The sequence below is a fragment of the Meles meles genome, chromosome 7 (assembly GCF_922984935.1).
Source record: "Meles meles chromosome 7, mMelMel3.1 paternal haplotype, whole genome shotgun sequence".
Classification (NCBI taxonomy): Eukaryota; Metazoa; Chordata; class Mammalia; order Carnivora; family Mustelidae; genus Meles; species Meles meles.
The window spans coordinates 103633027-103655005 of record NC_060072.1 but is presented as its reverse complement, the minus strand read 5'-3'; the positions used below and the strand labels follow the sequence as shown (position 1 = coordinate 103655005).

At 41.0% G+C, this 21979-nt stretch overlaps 1 protein-coding gene across 1 annotated transcript; it reads left to right on the top strand.

Moving 5' to 3' along the window:
• Positions 1-137: 137 nt before the first annotated feature.
• KICS2 (KICSTOR subunit 2) lies at positions 138-21180 on the top strand. The gene is made up of 3 exons (XM_046013228.1): positions 138-404; positions 6122-6407; positions 18433-21180. Exons 1-3 carry the CDS (start codon positions 170-172, stop codon positions 19247-19249), a joined length of 1338 nt encoding a protein of 445 aa, XP_045869184.1. The 5' UTR covers positions 138-169; the 3' UTR covers positions 19250-21180.
• The last annotated feature ends 799 nt before the right edge of the window (positions 21181-21979 follow it).

Below are 21979 nucleotides of genomic sequence, written 5' to 3'. Positions count from 1 at the left end.
CCCTTACGGGCCTCCTCTCTAAGGCCCGGGCGCGGTCCAGGGAGCAGCGCGCTCACGAGCCCGTCGCTTGCGGCGGTCACGCGCACGCACGCTGGTGCGCACGTTCCCTGAGAACCCGGAAGTGCGCGGGAGAGGAGAGCCACGTGGGTGGAGCTGGATCGCGGCTCGCATGGGGGAGTCTATCCCGCTGGCCGCCCCGGTCCCGGTGGAACAGGCGGTGCTGGAGACGTTCTTCTCTCACCTGGGTATCTTCTCTTACGACAAGGCCAAGGACAATGTGGACAAGGAACGAGAGGCCAACAAGAGCGCGGGGGGCAGCTGGCTGTCGCTGCTGGCGGCCTTGGCCCACCTGGCCGCGGCCGAGAAGGTCTATCACAGCCTCACCTACCTGGGGCAAAAACTAGGTACCTCCGCCCCGCCCCCCGTGCCCTTTGAGGAGGAAGGAAAGGGGGTATATTCCCCGATCGGCCGTGGCTTGGGTTCCCTGTCTCACTCCTAGCCTCAGGCTCAACTTGGCACTCCCAGATCTCCTCCCACCGTTCCCTTCTTCCCCTCGGCTTCCACAAGCCCCGCCCACCAGCCTCTGCTGCTGATAGATTGGCCGCTGGGTTGGATGCTCTTTTCAGGGCTGTGTCTCAAATCCAAGGGTGTATCCATTTTGCTCAGTGCATGGATTGGTGCCATAAATGAAAAGTTAAGCAGACGGTGTGTCTTCGCTCTTCTGACCAGTGACAACTGTGGCCAGAGGAGCAAAACTTGGCAATACAACCTAGTTAGAATTAATGAACACTTTGGCCTCTTGAAGTTAAGGCCCCTGCGAGTTACAGATAGAGTCCTACCCCTTCTAGGCCGACAATAAATATTTAATGGATGAGGAAATAAATGAATACTGGAGAGGAAAGGCAAGAAATATGCCTAACACTAGCAAGAGGGGACTTAAGGGGAAAATGGTAAACACTCCTATCATTCCATCATAAATGTTGGCCCTGAAAATAAGATGCAAGAGCTGATTCAACCGATTTTCACTAGTAGAAACAATTAGTATGAGTAGATCAGAAGGAAATAAAATAGGTGAAAGCCAAGGGTATGCGTATAAAGTATGACTACTTATAATTACCAACTATCAATATGACTCCCAGAGCTTTCAAAGTTAGTATTTTGGCCCATTTTTAGACCCTTTAATTATCAGAAGCACAGAGTCTGGTATGAATGAAGAACACATATATGCAATAAAGAATAGAAAGGTAAAGTTGAGTGCAAATTCCATTTTGATTTTTGGGACCCCATTTCTTTGTATGGCCTGAAGGTGACCATGTACATACTGCTTTCAGTAAACACCCAAAGGGCAGGGCTTTCTGAGATCTTAATTTCTGCCTTAGCTGTTTAAATAATTTGTTTAGTACGTTGACTTACTGGCAAAGTGCTTAGATAGAATCACCGTGTGTATTTTTTCCACCCCTTTTTACAGTGGCAGTTCTCACAAATTTGCAGTTGCTGTTGAAATGTTATTATTCCCCTTTCTACAGATTAGCAAATTGTGTATGTGCACTTGTGTGGGTAGGTGACAGGTCTCAAACCAGAATACCTGCCTTTGAACTGTCAGATTGTGTTTTTATACGTATTATTTATTCTTAAAAATTGCTGTATTATAATTTAAAAATACTTTGTATATACAGTTGACCCTTGAACGATAGGGGTTTGAATTGCATGGACCCACTAATACACGGTTTTTTTTTTATAAATACAGTACAGTGAATGTATTTTTTCATCCTTCATGATTATCTTTTCTCTAGCTTGCCTTACTATAAGAATATAATATATAATACATATAACATATAGCATATGTGTTAATCTATTGTTTATGTTATCAGTAAGGCCTCAAGTTGACAATAAGCTATTAGTAATTAAGTTTTGGGGGAGTCAAAAGTTGTACTCGGATTTTTGACTGCTGGGGTAAGTCAGCTCCCTAACACCCCCTCCATCATTCCTGGCATTGTTCAGAGGCCAGCTGTATTTGGAAATGGGGGAATTCTGGCTGTAAAATTGAAGGTGGGTAATTTTCTGGCAGTTTTAGTTGTTTTTAGAGTCCGTCCCCTCATGAAGAATGGTGATTGGTCCCAGTCCCATAATTCTTAGTTTGTTTAAGCTCATCTATGAGAATTTGATGAAGCCCATGGATATATATGGAATATAGATGGGTAATACAATTTTGCATTTAATCTGCAAGGGTTCAGTTGGATTTCCTAAAGCCTATTGATGGACCCCAATTTAAAAATCTGCTATGCCTAGGTGCCTCGTTAGCGCAGTAGGTAGCGTGTCAGTCTCATAAAAATCTGCTATGCCAGTTTAAGGTGTATGTGTCTGGTTTCAGGTAAACAGAACTGCCCTGTGTGTAAGAGCACGTGTGAGATCATCACTGTCTCTGCCTTGGGTTCTGTGAAATGGCCTTCATTATGTATATGTGCTGCCGAACCGAGCACTAGCCCTCATTATGTAAAGTCATTAGTTCTGCATAGACCCCCAGCTTGCATGGATGAGCCTGAAGGCTGCACCTTGTAACTGACCCAGGAGCAATTTATGCTATGAAACATGCCCAGGCATGTTTCCGCTCCCAGGTGATCTGTGACTTCTAAGTGAATGTTCCTGAGAATGGCATGTTTAACTTTAATGCCTCATTAACTTATTCACATGTATAGTAAATGTAGGTTCCAGATTTTAAGTTTTAACTTTGCATCTTGCAGTTTTTTGATACTGGAGTGTTTGTGATATTAACATGCTTATGACTTTGTGACTTTTTTCTTGAAAACTTGTGAAAAAATTTTGTGTTGCCACGTAAGACATTACCATGTTCTTCAAATACTTTGCTAATTAGAATGTAATTTTTTTTTAAAGCAAAACAAAACATTTTGTGTGTATTTTTAAACATTTAAAACATGGTCCAAGAAAGTGAGTCTTTCTGACCTCACTCTTGTGACTGGTTGTTTATCAGAGACCTTGGCAGTGAATCCTGATTATAGATACCTGTATGGGCAAACACTTTGGGCAAAGGACAGACCTGACAGGGAGCCTTCTGCTCCTGTATTGGCTCAGTTCTGAAAAACTCTGGGTGGGCCCCTTACCTTAGAGCTTTCTCTTTCCTTTGAGGGGAGAATATGCCTTTTGGGGAAGGATCAGTGATAAAAATATGCCATCTTAATGCTTTTGGAGATTTTTAGGTCATACTTTCTCCCTTTTTGTTTAATTATTGGAGAATTTTCTCAATCTCTGGCTGCTAGAATTTAGCATGGTAGAAAATGACTTGAGAACCGATGTTTATAAATTATCATTAACAATAAGTTGTGGGATAAAATACTCAATTAGACATTTTACATACTCCTTTAGTATAATTATTACTTGAAATTTCATTATATGAGATGGACTCCTGAAATCTTGAGAAATAATGAGAACCTTCTGGAAATAATTCAAAATAATCATACTTTATAAATCCAAAAAATTGTAAAGAGCAAGATGTCTGGTGTCTCTGCTTCCTTGTTTCCCAGTAAAAAGGAAAGCCAGTCTCCATTGGATATTCCTAACCAGGGTAGTCAACAAGTAGGACTGTGCTCCTCAGAGCTTTGAGAAAAGAGACCTGGTTAGAAGAAACTCATTAGTGGTCTATCCCATCCTCGTAGTGTCACGTGGTTTCACTATGAGTGATTGATTGATGTTTACTGATAAGCTTTTCAGGGTATTCTTTGAGTTTCCACTCCCTTAGATAAGCGTTATCTGATGAGGAAAGGTATTCCTTTTTCACCCAGAGTTAAAATTGTCACCAAGGCCACCCTATTAACAGTAGGGGTGAGTACACAGTTGAGATCACCTAGCTAGCTAGCTATCAAGTAGGTAGCTATTCTTTTTTACAGTACATGAAGCTCCCAATTTACCATAGAGTTTTAGAAGTCCAATTAGTAGTATTTAGAATTTTCTTACATCAGTTATAAATGGAAGGAAAAGGGATTAGTGATGGAATACTCACTTTGCTCCAGGCACATTACATACCAAATGGTATTTTATTTTGTCTTCTTGGCTCTATTACTAGTTTCATGTTAAAAAACAACCAGGCTCAGAGTGGCTAAGTCATTGGCACATTACACAGCTTCTAAGTTCAGAAGCTGGAATTTGGAACTAAGTTGGTCAGAATTCCAGAGCTTTTAGGTTTTTTGGTTGTTGTTGTTTTTTAGGATTTTATTTTTTAAGTAATCTGTACACCCAATGTGTGGCTCAAACTCAAAACCCTGTGATCAAGAGTTGCACACTCTGCTGACTGAGCCAGCCAGGCACCCCATAGATTTTGCATGGTACTCTCATCTTGTTACCTACCTAACCTAAGAGAATTTTTTCCTAAACTTGGGCACAGAGGCCTATTTACTCCATACTGTTGCTTCACAAAATCTGTAAGGTTAGACTGAAGATAGGGAGGGAGGGCAAACCCTTCAGGGCACAGTCCTGGGTGGGATGTGACTGCTGGGGTCAATCCAGCTGCACCACGTGGCTTTTGCGGCTCTTAGTAGGAGAAATGATTTGAATGCAGGTTACTTTGTTTAGGCAGTATATTGAAGGAAACATTTTTAAAATAATAATAGTTTGTGGAATAAGTAGTAAGTAGGGTGACCAACCTTCTAGGTTTGCCCGGTGCCAGGGGGGTTCCCAGGACATGGGACTAAATCTGGTTTTCCAAGACGCCAGGTTTTCAGTGCTAAAACCTAGAAAGCCCTGGGTAGACTGGGACAAGGTGGTCACAGTAGTAGGAAAGTTTGAAATACAAAGTGGGCCGTGAATTAGAAAGAACATTGTGAAATGATTCATTTGTTAAGGGGATATTTTACAAATGCCTTGATGTGTTTAGAATAGTAATAAGTTTATTCATGAAAGCATCCTGTGTATATCAAGAGAAAATTTAAACTGTCATCCATCTCTTGGGTTTTTACTTATATATTTCTAATATATAAATATTAGATATTAGATAATATTAGATAAATACATATAACATATATTTCTATATATTTTTATTTATATATTTCTAATTTATATATCTCTAAGAATTACTGTTTTAAACCTGCCCTGTTTCTTTTCATTCTTCTAATGTCTTGCTTGTGACCCTTTCTTTAGGGGATGCAGAATTGCTTAAGAAAACATGTATGAACCTGGCTCTATAATTATTAGAAATAGAGTTGATCATGTATTAATACAGAGCAAGGAAATGATCTGCCACTTGATCCTTTTTAACTGTTGAAAGGGATGTATTTGGTCTTTTTTTTTTTCCTGATTTCCTTTGGAACCCCTGAGTTACAGCAACAGTTACTGTAATTGCTTCTTGCTGTTAATCATTCACAAAGTGGTGCTTGCTTTGTTATAACTTATAGTGTCAACCTTGTCAAGAGTATTAAAGATTTCTGGGTGCCTGGCTGGCTCATTCAGAGGAGCATGCAATTCTTGATCTCAGGGTTGTGAGTTCAAGCCCCATGTTGGGTTTAGAGCTAACTTAAAAACAGAAAGAAAAAAAAAAAGTACTACAGATTTCTTTGTTTCTGCTGGGATCCCAGTAGTCTGTGTTCTGGTTAAGGGAAATACATGTATGTATATTTTCCATTTTCTGGTATGGCTTAAAAGATAAGATTCAAAGGAAAATGCAACTCTAATGCGGAAATAATATTTTCTGATTTATCAGGAGTAACAACAGTATTTTCCAATTAGGTATTCTCTTTTGTTTTAAATACATGTCTGGGGAAGGAGAGCTATTTAGCTCCAGGTAGATGGTACCTGCTAGGTCAATTGATCTCTGAAATAAATATGAATCCTCATTGAAATGGGATAGGGGAGATTTGATACTTGGGTAAGGAAATCATACAGAGGTCTGTTGTTACACTAATGAGTTGCACCAGACATTCATTTCTTATTCCTCTGTGAATTATGAATCACAAAATATTTAAATTCCAATCACAGGAGTCAGAGAATATTGTAGGTGATATTAACTCCCTGAGCTCAACAGACTCCACTCCTTTCCTTTTGGATGCTGGGAGGTGTTTGGTCCTTCTGGGGTCTCTTCCTCACTTGTCATGTGCTAATTTCATTTGCCTCCCAGGGGGCCAGTCCTTCTTCAGCCGGAAGGATTCCATCCGAACCATCTACACGTCCCTGCACAACGAGCTCAAGAAGGTGGTGACTGGCCGGGGCGCCCTGGGTGGGACCGCCCCCCACGTGGAGGAACTACTTTCCCACCTGTCAGAGCAGCTCTGCTTCTTCGTTCAGGCCCGGATGGAGATCGCAGACTTCTATGAGAAGATGTACACCCTCAGCCCGCAGAAGTTCATCAACGCTGAGGAGCTTGTTGGCCTCTTGGACACCATCCTCAAGAAGTACAGCTCCAGGTGAGTGTAGGTGAGGAGGGAGGAAGGGACACACAGAACAGCCTCACACACACACACGTACACACACACACACACGAACTCCCTCCCTGCACTATTATGAAGAAAATCTATGATGAAATGACTGCAGAGGGAAAAAGTAGGCATTTTACATTTTTTTTTTAAAAAGATTTTATTTATTTATTTGACAGATAGAGATCACAAGTAGGCAGAGAGGCAGGCAGAGAGAGAGAGAAAGGGAAGCAGGCTCCCCACTGAGCAGAGAGCCCGATGTGGGGCTCGATCCCAGGACCCCAGGATCATGACCTGAGCCGAAGGTGAGGCTCTAACCCACTGAGCCACCCAGGCGCCCCGTCATTTTACATTTTATACATATTAAATAAGCAACAGGTGAACATTAGGTACCTTCTTTGGGCTTCATTAACACCATGCTGGGTGGATACTTCTTTAAGCAATGGCCCAAGACCAAGAATGAAGTCATCCTTAAAAGATGTATTATAACTGATTTTGCTGCTTATGAAAGAGTTCACGCAAGGGGAGCATTGTATATAAAATAATGTAGGGGGTTTTTTGTTTTTGTTTTTTACTAAACCATTATTCAGATAAATGTCCCTTTCAAAGTAATCACCTTGGTGAGTTACCCACTTAGTCCTTAGATGTAACAATTACTTACCATGGGTTGGAAACTTCTTCATAATTGCTTTCAGCACCTGTGGCATAGTTCTGGTTTTGTTTTAAACTTTCTCAATGGAGACAGGTATCTGTGTTTTTGAGGAGGGCATACTTAAATTTTTTTTAATACTCAAAAGGCGATTTGTAGCCAATTTTGTTTTTTTTTTTAAAAGATGTCAATTAGCTGGAAAATTTGTATTTGAAGGAAATTGCTACTTTTACTTGAAAAAAAGTGAGCCCGGCTCTAATGCATTCCTCAGAGCCTGAGCCAAAAAACAGTACGCAAGGAACTTGAGAAGTACTGCAGGTTATTATTCAGCTGTAGAAAGGAATGAAGTATGGATACAGGCGCAACATGCATGGACCTGTTACAAAAGATATCATGTTCTGTCATTCCAGTTACAGGAAATGTCCAGATAGGCAAAATCATAAACACAGAAAATAGATTATAAATTACAGATTCGGAAAATTTTTGTCAGGAATTAGGGGGGGAGGTGAGAATGGGGAAGTGACTGCTCATGGGTTTAGGGTTCCTTTTTGGGGGGTCATGAGACTGTTCTCAAATTAGATAGTAGTGATGGTTGCACAACTCTGACTATACTAAAACTGTTGAATTCTATACGGTAAAAAGTATACTTTATGTGTATGAGTTAAGTAGTAAAGCTATTATGAAAAAAGTAATAAAGCTGTGCAAGGAACACACAAACATCCTTCCCCTGGACTCATTAAATGTTGCCATGTTTGCTCTCTTTCTCTCTGTATATAATTTTATCCCCCTCTCTCTGAATTGTTTGGAAGTTAGATGCAAACATCATGACACTCTGTGCCCAAATACTTGGATTGTATCTTCTAAGAATTAAACAAAACTGTAGCATAGTTTCGTACTCAGGAAATTTAGCACTAATTTTTTTTTCTACTATCAGCAGTAAATAGTATTTAGATTTTTCCAATTGTCTCCAAAATGTCCTCTGTATTATTTTTTATTGTCATATATTTTCTGTTTTTATGATATATTTTGGATTTTTGTTTTATCTATTTTTACTGGGTAATACATTAATTGGCTCAAAATTTATAAAGTATGAAATAATACATGGTGAAAAGTGCCTCTTTTCTTCATCTACCTAATTCCTTTCCTAAGAGGCAGTGAATGTTGTTGATTTTTAAAGATTTCATTTATTTAACAGAGAGAGAGAGAACACAAAACAGGGGGAATAGCAGGCTGAGCAGGCAGAGGGGGAAGCAGGCTCCCTGCCAAGCGAGGAGCCCAATGCGGGACTCGATCCTAGGACCCTAGGATCATGACCTGAGCTGAACGTGGATGCTTAACCAACTGGGCCACCCAGGCATCCCAGTGAATGTTGTTTTAGCAAGTTCTTCCTATCATTCTTGAGAACTAGTCTATGCCTATGAATATACACGTTTTCTTTTTTTAAAACAAATTTTCCATATTAACAAATTTTCTATGTTTGGAACTATTTTTTTTTTTAAATATTTTATTTATTTGACAGAGAGAATCACAACTAGGCAGAGAGGCAGGCAGGGAGAGAGGAGGAAGCAGGCTCCCTGCGGAGCAGAGAGCCCGATGCGGGGCTCAATCCCAGGACCCTGGGATCATGACCTGAGCCGAAGGCAGAGGCTTTAACCCACTGAGCCACCCAGGTGCCCCTGTTTGGAACTATTTTATTTCTTCCTCAAACCTGATTGGTACATTTTTTTTAATAAAATAATTTTTTGAAATGCAAAAACAAAAATACTATTGGAGATACAATTCTTAAAGGGAATCTCATGTGGTGATTCCCAAATACTAACTTGACAGTAATTTGCCGAATGGTTTGGGAAACTGAACAGAAAGAACCATACTTGCCCCTTGTCCCCGCCCTGCCCTTCTTCCCTGAGGGTTAAGAGTTAGTGATTCTCGATTGGGTGCCCAGAAACCTGTATGTTTTAAAAGTTCCGGGGCACCTGGGTGGCTCAGTTGTTGGGCTTCTGCCTTCAGCTCAGGTCATGATCCTGGGGCCCTGGGATCAAGCCCCACATCGGGCTCCCTGCTCAGCGGGAAGCCTGCTTCTCCCTCTCCCACTCTCCCGGCTTGTGTTCCCTCTCTCGCTGTGTATTTCTCTGTTAAATAAATAAATAAAATCTTTAAGAAATAAATAAAATAAAATAAAAGTTCCCTGTGATACTGAAAATAGTCTCCATGAAAAAAAAATTGTTTTGATAAATAAGAGAAAGATACCAACACTGGGATATACTAGGTATTGAACCTTAACTGTGTGTATGCACATGTGTGTGTATGTCTTATAGGAATGATTATTACTATTTAACTATTTTCATTTTTATTTGATTAGGTTTGTGATCTATCCTTTTTGCACCTTCTTTGAAACATCCTACTTCCCAGGCCTTTGAGAATTTCTTCCATTTTCTGCAAAAGCCCAGTTTTCATTCTTGAAGATTTTAGGGCAGTGCTTGGCTATACCAGGTACTGAGTGGACACTGATGGAATCGATGGAGCTGGGGCAGTATCACCCAAGGTCAAGGTGTTTTCATCTGTCTGTATTCTCCACTCATGCTGCCTTTATCTAATTAAAGGGAATTACTGATTATAGATACATCCAACCCTAAAAATTATCTTAATTAGAAACATGAGGTTAATTTGAACAACCTAAGTTCCTTAGTTAAAAAATTCTGAAAAGTTGAAATTCTGTATAATATGTTGATTTTGGGGGGAGGAGATGGAATTACTTTAGGTATAAATTAACATACTTTGCCTTTTGCCAGGATAATATCCTTTTTTCTGTAGACCTTTCTTCTCCTCCTCCTCCTTCTCCTCTTTCTCCTTCTCCTTTTCTATAGACCTTTTTTTTTTTTTTAAGGATTTTATTTATTTGTCAGAGAGAGAGAGCGCGTGAGAGTGAGCACAGGCAGACAGAGTGGCAGGCAGAGTCAGAGGGAGAAGCAGGCTCCCTGCCGAGCAAGGAGCCCGATGTGGGACTCGATCCAGGACGCTGGGATCATGACCTGAGCCGAAGGCAGCTGCTTAACCAACTGAGCCTCCCTTTTTTTTTTTTTTCCCTCAAAGATCTGTAGACCTTTTGATTTGGCATCTGTGCTATACCAAACATGTTTCTTTCATGGTTCCAGTGTTCTAGAGAAGTAATTCATATTTTGTATTCTCTTGTATTGAAAGAGTAAATCCTTTTCCCAAATGACTCAGTTTATCTTTCAGGAAATATTTATTCACCCCAGTATATGTGATCCATGTCAGAACGCTTCTCTATCTCGTGAATCGTTCCTCTTTCAAATGATGAAATGCTTTTGTAGTAAAGAATTAACAAGCATTATGTATATCATGGAGTGGCCCTGATTTGGGATTCAGATTCTGTGTACGTTACGGCAAAGGCCAGTCTGCTTTCAGAGATGAAATGGGAAACACGTTTTGTTTTTTTCCTTTGGAAGGCAGTTGTAGAGTAGAGCAGAGCAGAGTAGAGCAGTGTTAAAGGTTTCCTCCTTTGGCAGACTTATTACATTATTAAGCAAATGTAAATTATTGCTTATGAACCACAATCATTGAGATCATTTATTTCAAATCGAATAATTAACATTAATCATTTTTATAGTTTCCACTGCATGCCCTTAGAAGGAAAAATATGAATTTAGCTCATACAGGATCAGGATGTCTACTATTCCTTGAATACTTTTGAGGAGAGGTAGAACTTGGTGTGTTGTTTTTGTTTTTGTTTTGTTTTCTTTCCAGAGAAAATATCAATGGAACATTTTTTGATTCTGTAGAATTCATTTTGAATTTACTTACCTCTTTTGTACAGTGAGCATCAAAGAAGATTCTGGTTAATTTTTCTATTTCATAGTTAAACAAGCTGGAAGATGTGTTATAAATGCAAAATATTTACTCTCCTAAGTCGAGAGTAATTCTTAGTAATTCTTTTAAAGAAGTAATTCTTTTAAAGAAGTAAGCAAGTATTTATTCATTCCAGACAGTTTTTAAAAGTCCCTTTGATGGGGGCGCCAGGTGGCACACTAGGTTAAGCACCAGAGTCTTGGTTTCACCTCTAGTCGTGATCTGGCGACTGGGCTGTAAGATTGCCCCTGCCCCTGCATCAGGCTCTGCACTCAGCAGGAGGCTGCTTAGACTCTTCCCCTCCCTCTGCTCCTCCCTGCCCTGTGCCAGCATGTGCGCTCTCTCTCAAATAAATAAATCTTAAAAAAAAAGAATCCCTCTCAGGTGGCAGTAATATACTATTAAGTGACTTATATCCTGTAACCATGACTTTACAGATAGATCTTAAAGAACTTGGTTTTTTTTTTTTTTTTAAAGATTTTATTTATTTATTTGAATGGCAGAGATCAAAAGTAGACAGAGGCAGGCAGAGAGAGAGGAAGGGAAGCAGGCCCCCTGCGGGCTCGATCCCAGGGCCCTGGGATCATGACCTGAGCCAAAGGCAGAGGCTTTAACCCACTGAGCCATCCAGGCGCACCTGAAGAACTTGTTTTTAAAGATTTTACTTTTTTTATTTTAAAAGATTTTACTTATTTATTTGAGAGAGAGCATGCGTGAAATAGAGGGGGAGAGAGAGAGAGAAAGGAGGGAAGACAGGGAGGCAGAGGGAGAGGGAGACTCCCTGCCGAGCAAGAAGCCAGATGTGGGACTTGATCCCAGGACCCTGGGATCATGACCTGAGCTGAAGGCAGCCGCTTAACCCACTGAGCCATGCAGGCATCCTTAAAGATTTTACTTTTAAGTAATCTCTACACCCAGTGTGAGGCTCAGACTTAGAATCCTGAGACCAAGAGTTACACTCTCCACCAACTGAGCCAGCCAGGCATCCCAGAGAACACTTTTAAAAATTGAGTTACATAAAGTTTCTGTTTGCATTTTAGGGAGCACAGTTTTTTGATCTGAATGCTTCAGATGACAGGATTCTCACCAAGGGCAGAACTGTGATTTATTTAGGCCTTGTGCCCTTTTTCGTTCAAGAAAAGATAGTGATGATAAGTGAAATTAACTGTTAGCTGTGTGTGTATAGTTCAACAAGGTGACTTTCTGCCCACTGAAAATTTCCAACCCGAGCGCCATTTCTGTGGGACACAGTCTAACTAGGCGTTCAGCATGTCTGAATCTTAACAGCCTTGCCCCAGCCCATCTTTTCAAATTTATCTAAGGCCCATCAAATGCTTTAAATTGTACCCAAAGTCTTAGTAAAAAGAAAGAAGCTTCAAAGAGAAATTTTTGAGGATTTTAAGCAGGAGCCAAAAAACAATCCATAATCTAATGTGTTTCCCATAAGTATTTGCCATTTCCTACTTTGGTTCATTATTTGTTTTGCCTAGAATGTCCTTGAACTCAGAGGGGAGGAAAAATACCTTTTCTTCTACCCTTCTAAACTCAATGGGGAGGGGGGAGGCTTTAACAAAAGACAAATTACCAAGAGAAGAACATACCAGTGTATTTAAGTTTTACATGTTAAGGAAGCCTTCATAAAATAGTGTTTTTATGGTAGGTTTTATTGAAAAACAAAATTCAGCTGAGTCCATTTGAAGATGTAAGAGTTGTGGGAAAATGTGCCAGGATGAAAAAAGGTCTAAGCTGGGGGAAGCAGCAAGGCCTGTTCTTTCAGATTCCTCTCTATGTCCCTTGTGTTTGGAGATAAGGACGCTTCCTTCCTTAGAGTAGGGGGAAAGGCACATTTCTCTTGAGAGTTTTATGACCTGATTCAGGAAAGGGTCAGGAAATCTTTCCTACACTTATTTCTCAAATTCATTCAACTTAAAACAGTCAGTATACCAAGATGCCATATTTTGGGGTATTATGTTCTGAAGCCTATCACATTATCATATCATGTATCAGTTGCTGTTGCCACAATCATTTTTTTTTTAAAGATTTTATTTATTTATTTGACAGAGATCACAAGTGGGCAGAGAAGCAGGCAGAGACAGAGAATGGGGGAAGCAGGCTCCCCGCTGAGCAGAGAGCCCGATGCAGGGCTCAATCCCAGGACCCTGGGATCATGACCTGAACCGAAGGCAGAGGCTTTAATGTACTGAGCCACCCAGGAGCCCCTGCCACAATCATTCTGTATAACAGACCACCCTAAGGGTCGAGCGTACAGGCTTGCAAGTCTACTGGAAGTTGACCTGACAGGCCTGGCTTAGCTGAGTAGCTCTGCTTAACACTCTTGGTCTCTCTGGGCTTGGCTTAGTACTGTGAGCTCTGGGCTTGGTATGTTCCTTCTGAGCCCAAGATTAGTGGGGAGCCAGCCACCCAGTGGATCTGGCCCAAGTGCAAAAGAACAAGCCCAACCAAGCTCCTTTTCAGCATCATATCTGTTAACACCCTCTTGGCAAGAGCGAGTCACATGACCCAGTCCGTAGTCCAGGCATGGGAAAGTACTCTTCATCTCAGGGGAAGACCTGCAGAGTCACATGGCAGAGGGTCTGGAATCAGAATGCAGCCAGAATGGACATTGGGGAAGGTATGTGCTATGGTGAGTGCTGTGAAGTGTGTAAACCTGGCGATTCACAGACTGTACCCCTGGTGCTAATAATACATTATATGTTAATAAAAATTAAAAAAAAAAAAAAAAGAATGCAGCCAGAAATTTAAGCTCTCCTCTTTACATGGCCAAGTCCTAGCTGCTTTTGAAGTTGTATGGCTCAATTCAAATTCTGTCTCCTTAATGGCCAGCATAATCTTTCAACCAAAACAAATTGCTCCTTTTTCTAAAATCTTATTTTATTTTGCACCTCCCGTAAGAGATGTGTTAACTTCCAACGTGTATCCATCATAAGTACCTCCTCCTACCTTGGGAAGTCTCTGTAAGGCAAACCTTTGGCTAATGCATTTTTATATCTTCTGTGTATTGGTATCTAAAAACTAGTAAAAATTTTAAATGAGAAGAGACTATAGTTTTTTTTTTTTATTGCAGTAAAATATACATAACATAAAATGGACCGTTTTTGGAGCGCCTGGGTGGCTCAGTGGGTTAAAGCCTCTGCCTTCGGTTCAGGTCATGATCCTGGGGTCCTGGGATCGAGCCCCACATCGGGCTCTCTGCTCAGCGGGGAGCCTGCTTCCCCCTCTCTCTCTCTGCCTGCTCTCTGCCTACTTGTGATCTCTGTCTGTCAAATAAATAAAATCCTTTAAAAAAAATACCGTTTTAAGCGTATAGTTCTGTGGCATTTAGAACATTCACGTTGTGCTACATCTTTGGTTTTGCTTTTTTTTAAAGATTCTGTTTATTTATTTGACAGACAGAGACCACAAGTAGGCAGAGAGGCAGGCAGAGAGAGAGGGAAGCAGGCTCCTTGCTGAGCAGAGAGCCCGATGCGGGACTCGATCCCAGAACCCTGCGATCATGACCTGAGCTGAAGGCAGAGGCTTAACCTACTGAGCCACCCATGCGCCCCTACATATTTGTTTTCAGTTGTTTTAATCTGACTTCTCACATGCATGGAACCTGGATACTTCTTTTGGAAGGAACTCCTTGATGTAGATTTGTGAAAGAGAGTTCTCTCTCTCTCTCCAGAACCCTTTCTTTCTTTTGGCTTTTTTTTTTTTTAGAGCAGATGTTCTCTGCAAATAGTTGTCAATTTATTCTGAATTCAGACTCTTACAAGCTTGCTGCCATAGTTGAGGTGTGTATTTTTGGATTACAACAATTTAACAGACCCCCCTATAGTGTGAGTTGTAAATGGGTATGAGGCACAGAGCATAATGGAAATAGGGAAATGATACACCATAATGCTAATCTCAGAGTCTTGGCAGAATAAAATTAACATGAATTTTTAGCTCTTCTTAAGGATGAAAAATAGCCCCGACATTCACATTCATCCTAATAAATGTTGAACATTTAAACACTTTTAGTATATGTTTATGGAAGAGCTTGTTCAGATTTCTTTCTGGAGATTTGTACAGAGAATTCATGTTCTTTCAAGAAGGTTGGATATAAATGATGATTTCCAGTGAAGCAGAAAAATAACTTAGAGTATTGTTATTTGTGGTAGAATTTTCTTCAATCTCATACCGTTTTTTTGTTATTGAAAATCTTACTGTGTTCCAAGTTCCTTGGCAGATTTTCTTGATACCCGTTATTATAGAATCTTGTGATGCTTTATGGTCGTTAAGTGTCAAAGGGTCTAAAGGCCAAGGAGGTAGAAGCATTTCTTACAATTCAAAGACTTTGAAATGTGCTGCTGTAAAGTTGTGTGTGTACATACGTATTATATATGTGTTAGACTTTCTTTTCTCTTTTTAAAAAGATTTTATTTATTTGTCAGAGAGAGAGAGAATGAGCGAGTGAGCATGAGCAGGGGGAGTGACAGAGGGAAAGGCAGAAGCAGGCTCCCTGCCGAGTAAGGAGCCCAGTGTGGGACTGGATCCAAGACCCTGGGATCACGACTTGAGGTGAAGGCAGATGCTTAACCAACTGAGCCACCCCGGTGTCCCCGTATTAGACTTTCTTAATGTTTATTTCAAAGCAGGTAATGTTTGAAGGGTCCAAAGTAGTAAATAACTCAGCACATGAGCTAGAGAGTTTGACATCTTGTTTATCTTTCTGATTTTTTAAAAAGATTTATTTATTTATTTTGGAGAAGCAGAGAGTGTAAGAGACAGAGAGTAGGGGGAGGTAGAAAGGGAGAGAAGCTTTAAGCAGACTCTCTTCTGAGCACAGAGTCTGATGTGGGGCTTGATCTCATGACCCTGAGATTATGACCTGAGCTGAAATCAAGAGTTCAACACTTAAGTGACTGAGCCATAGGGGCACCCCTATCTTTCTGATTCTTTGAATGTATTATTAGACTGAGACCCTCCACCCATGTTTTAGCTTTCCCTCTTAAAGGATATTGAAGGTAAAATGCTGGTAATAAAAAAAAAATAATGGTGTGGTCATGTAACTATATTCTTATCACATGATAATGAGTTTCTGTCTTATAATATCTAACTTTGTATGGGCTCTCTAATTGTTTAATAATTTCTCTAATTATAATGTTTAAATGGATTTTCTTAACTCCAGCTATATTTGTGATGATTTTTTTTTCTTAACTTTTTCATTGATAAACCAGCATTATCCTTTTCCGCTGGGGCCAAAACAGCCACATGAGAAGATTCCGTCTTGTTGACAGTGAAGCAATTAACTTACATGGGTTCAGGCCTGTAAATAATCTCCCATGGTGCCTGGGGCATAAGATAGGCTCAGTAAATGCTAGATCTTGCCCACATATTGAAAACAGGATCCCTTGCAGATGCTTTGGGTCTTTGGGAAGAGTATAAGGGCTTGGGGTTGGCTCCTTGAGAAGGAGGGTGCACCAGGCCAGGCAGACACTAAAACCCCCCCACCCCCACCCCGGCATTTCTCAGAAGCAGCAGCCTAAGCAAGAAAGCTCTAAGTAGTCCATACAAGGACTCTCCTTACCCATTGTTTCAGAATTTCATTTAGATCACAAACAACAGAGGCAGAAAGTAGGATTTAAATCTTAACATAGTTGGTTGCCATGTTTACTGACTCTCTCTGAATCTCTAGTATGTGCCATATGTTCTAAAGATAAAGGAGCGAAGGGAGTAAGCAGCTTTTCCTTCTCCTCAGGGAGGAGCTCAGACCAAAGGAGACCATATGTCCCATATGTGATGAAGCTACTCAAGTGGAAGACAGGTATTAAGAAACTAGAGGATTCGGGGCCCCTGGGTGGCTCAGTGGGTTAAGCCTCTGCCTTCAGCTCAGGTCATGATCTCAGGGTTCTGGGATCGAGCCCCACATCAGGCTCTCTGCTCAGCAGGGAGCCTGCTTCCCCCCTCTCTCTGCCTGCCTCTCTGCCTACTTGTGATCTCTGTCTGTCAAATAAATAAATAAAATCTTGGGGGAAAAAAAAATTAGAGGATATGGTCAGCTGACTCAGTCTGAAAAACAGAGAAGGCATCTCTAAGGAAATGACTTTGAAGAGGAGACCTGAAACACCAGAAAGAATGTGCTCTCACTTGCCTCAGGTTCTCTGCACTTGGCCTTTCCCTTTTCTTCCTGGAAGGGAGATACTCCCACATCCTCTCCCCTCCTGTTACCCGATATTACTGTTAGCAGTGAATTCGAAAAAAATGTTTTACAGATAGCAGGTAGCAATCCATGAGTCATAAAGTTAATTCAGTGAGTAGTAATCCAATTTTAAACATAAATGTTGAAATGTTAGATATTTTTTATTTAGCTCCCATTTTTTTTAAGGTTTTATTTATTTATTTGACAGAGACAGAGCACAAGCTGGGGGGAGCAGCAGACAGAGGGAGAAGCAGGCTCCCTGCTGAGCTAGGAGCTCAAGGTGGGGCTTAATCCCTGGACCCTGGGATCATGACCTCAGGTGAAGGCAGATGCATGACTGCCTGAGCCACACAGGCCCCCCATCCCATTTTTTTTAAGTGCAACTAAATATGAAGAAAATTTGAAAAACTAGGATTGAATAAGGGCTTACCACAATAACGTTAAGTAAGTTTACATGTGTTCCATACACATTTTTTTTTTCTTTTTTTTCCATACACATTTAAGAGAGCTTTTAGTGACTTTTTTTCCCCCCTCTGCCTCTTTAGGACCACATCTTGGAAAAAGGATGCCTTGTTTTTTTGTTGTTGTTGTTTTTGTTGTTGTTGTTGTTTTTAAAAGATTTTATTTATTTATTTGACAGACAGAGATTACAAGTAGGCAGACAAGCAGGCAGAGAGAGAGAGAGAGAGGAGGAAGTAGGCTTCCTGCAGAGCAGAGAGCCTGATGCGGGGCTTGATCCCAGGACCCTGGGATCATGACCTGAGCCGAAGGCAGAGGCTTAACCCACTGAGCCATCCAGGCGCCCCAGGATGCCTTGTTTTGATGATTATGTTAGTTTTACAATTTCCAGAATAAATAAAATAGGTTCAGAAAAAAGTACAGCTAATTTAATTTCTTTGTATTTGAAAGGAAGGTAGTCCCTTCCTTCTCATTTTTTGTTTCAATACCAGGTGATTTCCATAGGAGGATGTGATCCTGACATAATTTTGAGATGGTTAAGTTTTTATTTATTTTTAAATCTGTTGTTTATTTTTTAAGATAAATAAATAAGTAATTTATTAATGAGTATCCACGCAGAGCATGGGGCATACTGTGGGGCTTCAACTCATGACCCTGAGATCAAGAGTTGGATGCTTAACTGACTGGCACCCCAGACCGGCTTTTCAAATGAATCGACATGGAGCCCTTCAGTCATTCCTTTCCCTGCTTCCAAACGTAGTATTATTTGTGTGGCCACAGTGTATTATTTTGAGGGTTGAAAATTCCATGGGAAGTAACATTTCCACTTACTTCTATTAATTTCCCTTCCCCTCTAGATTTCACCACCCCATCCTCAGTCCTTTGGAAAGCAGTTTCCAGCTGGAAGTGGACGTCCTGAGTCATCTCCTGAAGGCCCAGGCTCAGGTCTCGGAGTGGAAGTTCCTCCCATCCCTGGTGAACTTGCACAGTGCTCACACCAAGCTGCAGACTTGGGGCCAGATCTTTGAAAAGCAGCGGGAGACCAAGAAACATCTGTTTGGAGGGCAATCTCAGAAGGCCGTTCAGCCCCCACACCTTTTCCTCTGGCTGATGAAACTCAAAAACATGCTTCTTGCCAAGTTTAGCTTTTACTTTCACGAGGCACTGAGCCGGCAAACGACTGCTTCAGAAATGAAAACGTTGACTGCAAAAGCCAACCCAGACTTTTTTGGAAAGATTTCCAGCTTCATCAGGAAGTATGACGCTGCCAATGTGTCCTTAATCTTTGACAACCGAGGTTCTGAGAGCTTTCAGGGTCACGGCTATCACCACCCCCATTCCTACAGAGAGGCCCCTAAGGGTGTGGACCAGTATCCAGCCGTGGTGTCTCTGCCCAGCGACAGGCCCGTCATGCACTGGCCCAATGTCATCATGATCATGACAGACCGCATGTCCGAACTGAACAGCTTGGAGAAGGTGGTCCACTTCTATGATGACAAAGTTCAGAGCACCTACTTCCTAACCCGCCCGGAACCTCACTTTACCATTGTCGTCATCTTTGAATCAAAGAAATCTGAAAGAGACTCCCACTTTATTTCCTTCCTCAATGAGCTCTCACTGGCCCTCAAGAACCCCAAAGTTTTTGCGAGTCTGAAGCCTGGCTCCAAAGGCTAGCAGGTGGTTTGTGTGAAAGGTTCCCAAGACTGGAAGGTGTGTTCCTAATTGCTCTAATGATCTGCTGTGGTCTGTGATTAGAGTTTCCATCCATTCATGCTTCTTTCAGAGCGAAATTAAAGACAAATCCTCCCTAATTGTGTTGCACACTTTCTAAGCAATTAAGGCCAACTGAATTAAGAATCCAAAGAGTAATCTAGGAAGTGATCATGGCTACTGTGTCTCTCCGTGGTACAGCTGAGGACCTGAAGCATTTTCTCCTATTTTCCTGTGTTTCACGTAGACTGAATATTTATTAGCCTTTGGTTTTTCTTTCCACCTGTTTTACATTGTTCTAAACTTTGTTTTAATGCAATTCCAAACACCTTCTCCTCTGCTGTCCTTGCAGGACCAGTAAATGGGATAAGATATTAAATGGCCTTTTCAGAATCAAGGACTGGATGTTTTCTGTCTCATAAATTAGCAAGTTAACATGAAATTAGTTTTATGTTTCTCATCCACAAATTAATATTTTGGATACCAAAATCAGTGTCTTGGTGAGGCATTTCTGTCGGTTACAGAGATTGAAGGTGAATCAGAATGGTTGCATAGCATCAGTTCTAACAGTTCAGAAGGCTCCCATGACTACTTTAACAGTCATGGGTTCTTTAGGGGTGATCTACACACCTAACTGCAATTGCGTTTACCCTTGTAAATCAGAGCGACTTTTTCACTCTGTTTGAAAGTTAGCATAAGCCATAACATGGGGCTTCTTCACTCCTCCCCATGTCATCTACTTGGCTTTCTGTTTTTCACCTTTCTGCTGAGACGTATGTTCATGTTTGGCTCCACTCCCTGCTTATTCTCAGGCTGAAAAAGCATGTAGTCTTCATTTTTCAGCCACTTTTAGACATTCTTACAACTTAGTCTGCTTTTCTAATATCAGAATGTTGGTATCAATGCCTTGTACTTGCTAAACATCAATTGTGCATTCAAAAGACCTCTTCATAGTTGAGTAATCCAATCAGTACTTAAGTTAAGCATCTCTGAACTTGGGTTTCAAGACTGTCTCCTCCAGATTATCCTTAGAAGCAGTGATACATCTTAACACATGCTGCCTTAACACTTTCCTTCGGTGGGTGTTCATGGGGACGTAGATGGACCCGTGAAGGCCTAACGGGCTATGGGGAACTTCACTTCTAGGTTTTTGATTCAGAATAAAAATAACTACAAAGAGTCACTGAGTTTTTACCATTTGTTGGTTCCTTCAGTGCTTGTATGCGATGTAATGATCGGCTTATCCAGTTTCTCATGATCGCACAGAGCCAAGGTTTCCCCGGGCTGCCCCAGCAGGGGAGCTAGCTTTGGGCAGAGCTGCTCCCAGCCTGGACCAGGAGGCCTGCCCACCTCAGGCTATGTGCAGGGACTATGTGCTGGAAGGACCTACTGGCCTATTTTCTATTTCTTTTTTTTTTTAAATCAGTCATATATATAAAAAGCCAGTTTGCGTTAAATAGAAAGTAGTGATTCTGCATTTTCTTCACTCAGGTTCCATAAAAATCTGAACAACATCAAACTTACATAAAAACTTACATTGAAAACAACTGGAACTAAAAAGTCAAATCATTTTCTTCCCTTTTGTGCTTTGCCAAGAAGCTGAAAAGTATTCCTTGGTGTTCATGTATTATTTTTTGTCCTAGATAAAACCATTAGCCTTAAGGATGTGGTCTCCCATGTACCTAAAAGAAATATGCTTCAGTGGAACATGAAAGAAGAGTGTAAATAAAACTTGTATATAATATTTAAATAACCAATCCTTGTCTAGAACACATTTGAAATGTATATTTATTTTTAAACATATATTGGTTCAAGCCAAGAAAAAGTGATTCTACTCTGAGATTCGTTCTCTAAAATCAGTAAAGAAATGATCCGTAAAGTCTGTATTTTGCTAATTGGAAGAGTAAATCCGCATATTATCTGCAGACTGTTTACTTTGACATTGTTTCTAAACCACAACTTGATGCGTTTTTACGTGTAACCGGAAGCGTGGGCAACACTTACTGAGATTGCCAACATGTCCATCAAGGAGGGTTCTTTTCAGGATGCCCTTTGGATGCAGGGTGAACGTTCACGACTCTGTCCCCTTGGGTCCAACCTGGCATCTGACGAGATCATTTTAGGGTGTGTATGAACTTACAGTTGTCTCCCCTTATCCGCCATTTTGCTTACCTCGGTTTCAGTTATCTGTGGTCACCACAGTCTGGAAGCTGAAAGCTGGGGTTCCGCCTCCAGATGAATTATCGGGAGGTCAGCCAGAGCCTCTCACTACATCACAATGCCTGCATCATTCATGTCCCTTTATCTCGCTGCGTGAGCATGCTGTCATCTCGTGTCGTCCAGAGAAGGGAGAGTACCCTACAGTAAGAGATTTTCAGAGAGAGACAGACCACACTCACATAACTGGAATTATAGTATAGTGTTATAACTGTTGTATTTTATCATTAGTTGCTGTTCACTTCTCACTGTGGCTCATGTACACATTACACTTTATCAAAATATGTGAGTATAGGAAAGATCATAGTATATTTAGAGCTTGGTACTGTGAAGTTTCAGGCAACTGCCTTGAGCATACTCCTTGCGGGTCAGGGGGGACTCCTGTATAGCTGGATTCTTAACTGAGGAGCCGATACCCTTTACATTATTTCTCTGTGCATTGGAACATCTCGTAGAAAATTTACTTACAGGAAAGAA

Coding starts and splice junctions, on each gene's coding strand:
- KICS2 (XM_046013228.1), top strand. CDS start 170: ATGGGGGAGTCTATCCCGCTGGCCGCCCCGGTCCCGGTGGAACAGGCG. Junction 405..6,121: donor CTACCTGGGGCAAAAACTAG/GTACCTCCGCCC, acceptor TTTGCCTCCCAG/GGGGCCAGTCCTTCTTCAGC. Junction 6,408..18,432: donor CTCAAGAAGTACAGCTCCAG/GTGAGTGTAGGT, acceptor CTTCCCCTCTAG/ATTTCACCACCCCATCCTCA.